Genomic DNA, 9,319 nt, shown 5'->3' on the forward strand with positions numbered 1-9,319 from the left:
TGAAAGGTCATTGATTGAGCTTAGTTAGTTAGGGGTGACATATACAACCATCATTTTTAGATGCCACAATTATGACCAAAGATAAAACATCTACATCAGAAATGCAGTTTTCATTTCCTAAAAATGTAAAATTCTTCAATAATCTTTAGACTTAAAGGGAATTCTGTAATCAATGACTCACCCTAATGTCGTTCCAAACCCATAACAACATCGTTCATCATCAGAACACAAATTAAAATATTTTTGATGAAATCCAAGAGCTTTCTGACGCTGCAAAGACAGCAATTGAATTACCATGTTTAAGGCCCAGAAAGGTAGAAAGGACATCGTCAATGTGACATCACTAGTTCAACCTGAATTTTATGAAGCTATGAGAATAAATTTTGTGTTCAAAGAAAACAAAAATAATGACTTTATTCAACAATTTCTTCTCTTCGGTGTCAGTCTTCAACATGTGTTCAGGAGAATAGATGCACAAAGGTTTTACAGGTTTGGAATGACATGAGTAATTAATGACAGAATTTTCATTTTTGAGTGAACTATCGCTTTAAATGGATAGTTTATCAAAAATTGATCCTACAGACTCACCTTCATGTCGTTCTAGACCTGTTTGACTTTGTTTCTTCTGTGGAGCTCAAAAGACAACAATGTTTTTGCCCATACAATGAAAGTCAGTGGAGTCCAAAACATCACTGGCTTTCATTGTGAAGGAAAAAGCAGCCATTTTTCAAAAGATCTTTGCGCGGCACAGTTGAAAAAGAAAGCCATACATGTTTGAAATGACATGAGAGTGAGTAAACAATAACACAGTTTTCAATTTGAGTGAACTGTCCCTTTAAAATGGGCTTTAAGTATCTTTCTCCATATTAATCATGACACATAAACACACAGGTTGCGGGATTCCCACCGAGCTGCCATTCGTGTGATCCAGAGAATGTTCTACTTTGTGGCCAGAAAGAATTTCCAGGTAAGATTTTATTCTTCCTGCTTGCAAAAACAACCAAAATCTAATCAAATTAGCATGATGTTTTGTGAATATGATGCTATTATGCAATTTTATGGTATATTTGATGATAAAGAAACATTAGTGGCTTTTAAATTCACGTTTCCAGTAACATTTCTTAATGAATTTCAGTGTAAACAGTGAATAAGGTGTCTTTTGAAACATAGAATGGAAGATCTTGAGTTGAGACTCATTCGGTAACAGCAGATGCTCTGCCTGAGTCCTAAAAAATACCTGCTAACCTTAATAGCTGTCCTACACACTTTCTTCTCCTTTGTGCGATTGTGTGACACTTGATACTCGTTACTGCACTTTGTTTGTCCTTTCCCTTTGCCCTCCCATCCTCTCACCATCCTTTCATTTGAACCGCTAAAGCCCCAGTCATCTCTCAATCCCCTTATTTTCTCCAAGTCCTTCTCCCCTCCTCTCACACACTATTGCGACACAGAACACACACTTTGGAGTGTTTGTCAGATGCTGCTGGCTAGATTTGCTGTGTCTGATGTCATGGCTGTGTTTACCCTCCTTTGAATGGCTCTAGCTTCTCCTGAATTGTGTAATTTGTTTTCCGGAGATGTGTGAACGTTTGGTTCTTTCACTGACGTTAATCAAACTGAGTTTAAGTTCTGTAGCAAACGTGGAGCTTCACACATTTTCCCTGTGTTAGTCAGGAAGCTCAAATAAATTGAAATAGCCATAAGCATCATCACCTGTGCTCGATATGCCCTGAGAGCAGTGATTAAGCGTTTGATCAGGATGTACGTTTGGTGTCAGCAGATGAGAATCGGTTTCCTCAAAGATGACAATCAAAAGAAAATATTTCCCCTTTGGGCTGGTTTGATTTTGTAGGCTTGTTGTATGAAGTAAAAAGAGTTTGTCCTTATGATGATTTGACTTTTTTCATCTAAAGTTTCTCTCATATACAGGGCCAACCAACAGGGCCCTAGGCAAGACCATATCAAGATCTTATGTTTAAAATATAGAAATGTATTAAGGAAAAAAAAAATACTTTTTTTTTTTTTTGTGACAGTTTAATTATGAAAAGTACAAATGCATTCTCTCAATTAATATGAGTTCAAAGTGTAAGTGATGCGATAATTATTAAATTCATAAAAGTTTAATATACTATAATAATAAATAAGTTAAATGTATGTTAATATAAATATTTATGTTAAATACAAACATAGGTCCTATGCACATATTTCGTTTTATACAATACCGCAAGGATGCATTAAAGGTGCTGTATGTAAGATTTTGACTCTACTTAAGCATAAAAATACCATAATATGTTTTCAGATATTTAAGAAACATGCTAAGTTAACATACTCGTTTTTCTGAAAAACAATGCTACAGTCAGTTATTCTCCTTTGAAAATGTGCTTTCCGGTCCAGAATGTCGATATTTGTTTTGGTTTGTAAAACCCGCCCACTGCCAGTTTACCCAATTGTATTTCAGCACCCCGGGTTTTCAGTTGGCGGAAAAAAAAACTGCGCATTTAATTTCATTCATCGTCAAGTGCGCTCGTTCCTGTTTGTGTCGTCAATCTGGCAACCTGCGTGTGTGTCAAGTCTGAGGAGGAGTATTTTGAATTCGGACTGCAATACCTAGTTCAACCACTCGGTGTCAATCCTACTTACAGCACCTTTAAATTGATCAAAAAAGTGACCGTAAAACATCTATAAAGATTTCTGTTTCAAGTGAATGCTGAGCATACTATTCAACTATTCATTAAGTAATACTGAAAAAATGTCTGTGTATGTATGTGTATAGTCTTTTTCCAATAACGTTAAAAATGTACAGACCCAAAACCCTGGAATAGTAGTGTATATTTATTAAATATGACTATTTCATTATAATTCAAATATTCTATCATTTTGTCTGTTTTTTCAGCAAGCACGTAAGCCGTATGATGTGAGGGATGTCATTGAGCAGTATTCCCAGGGTCATCTCAACCTCATGGTGCGCATCAAGGAGCTACAGAGAAGGTGGGATGAGGACTCACTTTATATCACTTAATAGCAGTTAAGTGTGTGTTGAGAAAAGTGTTTACTTTAACATGGTTATACATGGATGGCATTTTATACGTATAATAGCAAAACTAATGACTGTTTCATGACCTTTGGGTAAATAAAGCTGAGAAGTAAAGAGTACATCCATCCCTGTCACTATTCCTCTCACATTTCATCTGCCATTTCTGTACATCAACATTTCCCATGCTGCACGCTTGGCCCTGACAGACTGGATCAGTCCTTAGGGAAGCTGTCTTTCTTCCAGACAAGTTCAGGTAAAGCTAGGTCACTCATTACCCTCTCTCCTCTCTCATTCCTCAACCCCACACATTGTTTTGCTACAGTTTGACCCCTTCGTTGTTCTTAATGTTGGTGTTTATTGTTGTCTTGTAGTCTTAGTGCACATTCGTGTTTATGCAGCGTATTTATTATGTTTTTCTTGGCACCATTCTTGTCTCCTTTAGAGCGCATAAAAGACAAAGGCATAAACACTATTGGCTCAAGACTCAACAGGATGGAAGAGAAGGTAAGCACTTGGATATTACTGGACATTTATAGCATTTTTGTGTTGTAAAAACACAGGGAAATCTTTATAACTAATGAGGGTTCAAGTTTCTAGAATATCTTTTCAGTTAATACCACATGCTTTTGAATTTTACTGCGCAATAAACTCCGAAATCAAGCATTTCCAAGAGGTTACAATAACAAGTTCCAGTTCTTTAGTTTATTAGCAAATGCACACAGCACAATTGGTTCAGCAAGGACTCTACTGATAAGGATCTGTAAGCTTCATTCATCAAGCCTTAACTTGGAGACAGAAAGAACCTCTCTCTTTCTCTGCCTTCAGACAAACATCACTTTTTGAAGACTTCTCAAACATTCTCTGTGAGTGATGTGTGCTGATAAGGGTGTTAAGACTCTAAAAAGAACAGCTTTCTGGGTTATGTGTGTGTGTGTGTGAGTGTAAACGTGAGAGGTCTGTTGGCCTCTCAGAATGACGGGGATTCAGGAGCTGTACAAACACTCACTCTGCTCCTGTTCATTTGCCACTCCAGCCATAAATCCTTTTACAAACAGCTCTCATCCCAGACACGAACTCGAAACAGCGTACACACTTGTTCACATGATCTCTCTCTCACATACTCACTCACTCTCTTTCTCCCTTTGTCTCTCGTAGATGTTTGAGTAAGAAGCAAATTGACTCATTTCATGAAATGCCTGAAAAAAGCCTGACATGTTTTAAATTCTTTACTGAGAATGTTTAGAAAAGCATTGTAAGCGGAATTAGATCTTTTTTTTATGGGTTTCATAGCTGACATATCTTTAGGGAGAGATGACATCTTTTTTCAGTTGTGCTGCCTTTTATTCATTTATATAAAAAAAAAATTAAAAAGTTGGTGACTTTAGGATAGTTTTGATCTCACTGGCTCGCTAATGTTAGGCACATTTCTGTGGCAATACTAGTGACTGATGCATTGAGTAGCCAGATTAAGTATTTCCCAGCAGGACACACAGTCTTTAATTTTTTTTCTGTAAAGAACTGTTTGAAAATGTGTCATTAGTTGTAGAGTCTGTGAACAGGATACCCTGCCCCTTACAGTGTCATTCTTCTTCCCATAATTCTGAGGTAAACAGGAAGCAGGCAGTGTCTGGCATCAGTGGCGTGCATATGGGGCCCCTGCCCCTTCAATCGCCGATGCTAAAGTGCCCTTTCTATGTCTATGTGCCCCCAGACCATGATTTCTACAGAGGGGGGGACTGTGTGCTTAATATTATTGTGGAAACCATGACAAGTTTTTTTTTTTCGGAATTCCTTCAGGATGATTAGAAATGTTAAAACAACATTTGAATTATACATCTTGTTTCATTATACATATTATTATTGTCACTAAATAAAACTTCAATTTAAACCTAAAACATAAAAAATCTTACTGAACGAAAGCTTTTAAATGAGTTTATGGATTATGTAAAATACATTTAATCTGTTTATTCAGACTGCTAAAAGACTGTATATTGTTTTTTCAATTAAAGATATTTTCCCATCAAATTTAAAGTTTATAATATTTCATAGAGAATAGTTCTATGGTTTATAAAGGCAAAATAGTAAATGTGATCTCTTATGGTATTTTGACTTTTTTTTTTTTACTTGTGAGTGTGAATAAATGACAGATTTTAAATGTTTTGATGAATTTTCCTTATAAGCTTTGACTCAAGATCTTGTTTTTCTCTGTGGTTAGCAGTGTGCATGTTTACATTCATGTCTATATGGGAACGGCTGTATATGTTTACATGCTCGAATCTCCTGCCGCACTCTGTATGACGGGGTGTGTTTGTATGTGACTGTGGTGCCACTATCATTGTGTAAACTGTGGTTCAGCACGGAGACACTCGTCTGGTTATTTCTAATGGGGTGTAGACAGCACTGGCTCCACACGTCACTTAGCTTCAACCCAAGGGAAAAAACCTCATGACATTTGGCTCCCCAACTGTAAAATGAAGAATAACAAGTATTTCTCTGACAGTTTTCATTAATCTCTTTAAATATTTAACAAGAATCCCCACTGGTATTAATGTATGTTGTTTTTCATGCACATAGACAATAACATAAACTGCTCTTAGACATTCTAGAAAGGATTTTCTTTTTTTGAAATTACAAATAAAACTAAGATTACCACTGTACAAAATACTATTTTCAGTCTTTCTACTTCAAAATATCACATTTAAATCAGTGTTACTTGTGGTTCTTTTCATTTAATTTTTTCAGTGCATGTTTCAAAATAGTTTATGAAAATATCACCATAATGGCCCTATATTTCAATTTTAAATAACTGTAGTCCTGGCTATAAATAGTTTCCACTCAATTCACTTTTAACAAATTGGTGTGACCTAATCTACTCATGTTTCGACTATTCATCATCACCTAATTGATCAAACTTTAATCCTATTTACAACATATAAATATAAATGGATTTATTGCCTTTTCTAGTCTATTTATACAGATGGGATCTTTTATCAGTCGCTGGTGTTTTACAGCTTGTTTGACTCTTGTTTATGACATTATTTACAGACAGACAGTTATTTTAGACACTGTTTTGAAAGATGTGCTGAGGCCACACACTCGTTTCCCCACAGATCACACACATGGACAGGACACTGAACAGCATCGCAGAATCTCTCAACCTCATGTTGGCCAGGGAGAGACGGGGAGATCTGGCCAGAGGGAAGGAACTGCGCAGCAGCTTCCACCGCCAATCAGCCACCTTCAGCCTGTCAATGCCGAGCAGACAGGACAGCCTGACCAGCTCTGAGCAACTGTCCACACCAACTGTTATTCATGAGGACAGCTGAGATGCTAACGCAGCACTACACCACAGAGGGCCTGACACTGGGTCAGTTTCAGACAGAAGAGTATAGAGATAGAAGAGATCAGGTTCGCTCAGGTTCAGCATCAGCTGATTTTAAGATATCTTCTTGTCTGACTAATCCTGTTCATCTTTATATTTTTTCAGACAGTTGAATTTCTTTCAAAGCAACAAGACGTGTCTACATATTTTTAGAATACCATTAAGTATGATTTTGAGTTTTTGATATTGTTTATTCAGTTATTTTCAGTTTATACTTTTTTTGAGTGTTTGACTACTTCTGCTCCACACTCTTAAAATTAAAGGTTCTTAAAGGGGGTTTTGCAGTGATGCCATAGAAGAACTAGTGGGTTCCCAAAAGAACCTTTCAGTCAACGGTTCTTAAAAGAACCATTTTCTTAGTGTGAAGAATATTTTAACTATATAGAAGTTTTTGTGCCGTGTAAAGTTTCCATGGATGCTTAAGATTCTTCATGGAACTATAGATGCCAATAAAGAACCTTTAGTACACACACATGGAGTACACATGTGAACATTGTGACCTTATTTTGGAGGGTTATGAATTGCTGAATGTTTTTAAATGATTTCTGTTGACAGGAACAAAAAGTGTGCTCTTTGCTCTTGTTTATGAATCACTAATAAGCTTTTAGAGGCACACAAATTTGTGAATACTGTTTAACTTCAGCAGCATAAAAACTTAGCTCTGTCCTCTCCATCATGTTTGATGTATATTCATTCACCAATATGAATGTACTAGTTTTTGTAAAAAGAAAAAAAAAAAAGTAAGAAATACTGTATCCTACAAACACTACTGATTCAGTTTCCCAGTAAAATCCAAACTGTGATTTTTATGAAGTGCTGTGTCAAAAACGCAACATTGACAAAAGTTCTATCCTGAATAAACATCTTATTTTTTTTTCTTTCTCATGTTTGCAGTGTTTTAATTTCCGCCATGTTTGTTGAGGTCAAACTCTACAAGTGTGTGGGCAGTCCCGCTTCCCGCTCTTTTCCTCGCCATCAGGCCAGAATGGTGCTATTTATGCTGGTGTGGAGGCATTTATGGCATTCAGTAGCAGTTGTTGTCTTTTTTCTAAAAGTCTTTCAGTGACACTTTCAGAATTCCTTTAGAGCATCCCGACAGATCAGTGACTTATGCAGCACACGACCATATGGGGAGCACCGTGACCTCTGATCTTATGACAATACATTTGCTCTCAGGGGTGAGGGGTTTTGTTGCTATGGGGATGACTACATGCGCACCCTCTGACCTTATCCTGGGCAGGAACACTGCTGTCCACTCTGCCTTTGTTCGCGCACACCTCCTCGTATGGACCATTGTCACCTGTAATAAGTGCAACAAATCAGACATTCTGTCACATACGCATTCCTGAAAAGCATGACAATTTTGTCTTTATTATCTCGCTACCGTTCTTGAAGGCTTCGGATTACATTTCAGGAAAGCTGAAGTAGCAAACCAGGATGTCAGCTTCCTCTTTAAGCATTTGTGCCAACTTAATCTCAAGTCAAAAAAACCAAACCAGATATACAACATCTGGCTTATAAATTTCCACACAAAAAAAAATAAATTAAAAAATGGTCCCAAATGGGACGAGGAATAAAACAAGTGCCTGCTTTACCTCCTCATGGCAAGACAAGTATGTCAACAATGGAATCAACAGGACAACAGTATTGGCAGACACCACAGAGAGCAGTCCTGCTACAGAGGGGGTCTGGCCCATATGCCGCCAGATAAATGATAAGCCTTTGTTATTCGTTTAAAAGGACGTACTGCTGTCACTGTCTCTGGGACCGCTGAGCAAACTTTGGGACCAAATGCCATTAATTCAAGCTAGTGAACCCAAAGAGGTGTATCCAGCCTTGAAGACACAGCTTGCCAGTGTCTCCGCTAGTTTTATGGGTTTTATTGGTAAAAGAAACCAGCTCTGAAATAGAGAGGGACACAACACAGAGATGAATGGTTTGATGGTTTTGCTGCAAATTGCAGATGAATTGTTAAATATGACTTTTTTTTTATTTTATTATAGGCCTATTTTTTGTTTTCTTTAAGTGAATTGGAATGGAAAAAATGTCAGTGTTTTTTGGGGGGGAAAATGATAAGAAAAAAATGTATAAAACACCTGATTTTGTATTTACAACAACTATTTAACATTTGAATTACTGCATAATTATAGCTTAATGCAGTATTTTGAATTCAGAAGTTTTTCTTTACACCATTGCACAATATTTCGTATTGGTTTTTAGTCAAATAAACGAGCAGGATTTAAATAATGGTTTAGTCCGAATAAAAAGATTCGAACTGAGCTCTTAACTTCATTTAATGATGTACAGACTGCACGGGCTGAGTGAATGTGTCTCTGTGGGGTTTGCTGATAAAAGTCGGGGTCCCATGAGCCAGAGGAGGTAATCCATCTGGTCAGGAAACCCAGCTGAGCCATAACGGAACATATTGGAAACCCTGTCAATCTGGACATAATGATTTTAGTGTAAAAGCTCAAATAATGAGGTCCAGATAAACCCTGGGGGATTCCTCACATTACAAGTAACACAATTACGTTTATTAAAATCCTCGTTTTTCATTATCAAGCACGCTGGAGTAACAATATTTGCGTGTCTGCTTGATGTATTAGGCTTATACGTGCAGCTTTCGTGAACTTATAATATTTTAACTCGCCAAAGATAAATTAATTCAGGTGAATTTTACTTCTTGATCATAATGCTTATTATTGCATAAACCTTTATTGGCCTACAAATCTCGCATTACACCTGTTCCTATAATCTACAGCATTACATCAGTAGTAATTCAAGGCCTATTTATGGTATTTTGGATAGAGTGTAACAAAATACGTAATAAAATTATTAAGATTTTATTCTATTACTATTCTAGGTAATTATTTTTACATTCAAATTACATGATTATTTAAACT

At 36.7% G+C, this 9,319-nt stretch overlaps 1 protein-coding gene across 3 annotated transcripts in view; it reads left to right on the forward strand.

Annotated features, from left to right (window-relative positions):
* The window catches only part of kcnq1.1 (potassium voltage-gated channel, KQT-like subfamily, member 1.1), a 33,907-nt gene extending 26,613 nt beyond the window's left edge, over positions 1 to 7,294 (forward strand). For 2 of the 3 annotated variants that reach the window (XM_042728181.1, XM_042728182.1), the window contains 5 exons: positions 892 to 967; positions 2,894 to 2,988; positions 3,241 to 3,287; positions 3,477 to 3,538; positions 6,145 to 7,294. In XM_042728181.1, coding sequence (XP_042584115.1) covers positions 892 to 967; positions 2,894 to 2,988; positions 3,241 to 3,287; positions 3,477 to 3,538; positions 6,145 to 6,360 — 496 coding nt within the window. In that variant the 3' untranslated portion in view covers positions 6,361 to 7,294. The remainder of the gene's footprint in view (positions 1 to 891; positions 968 to 2,893; positions 2,989 to 3,240; positions 3,288 to 3,476; positions 3,539 to 6,144) is intronic. The other variant, XM_042728183.1, reaches the window with a different exon arrangement.
* Positions 7,295 to 9,319: the final 2,025 nt, after the last annotated feature.

This window comes from Cyprinus carpio, chromosome B7 (genome assembly GCF_018340385.1).
Source record: "Cyprinus carpio isolate SPL01 chromosome B7, ASM1834038v1, whole genome shotgun sequence".
Taxonomy (NCBI): Eukaryota; Metazoa; Chordata; class Actinopteri; order Cypriniformes; family Cyprinidae; genus Cyprinus; species Cyprinus carpio.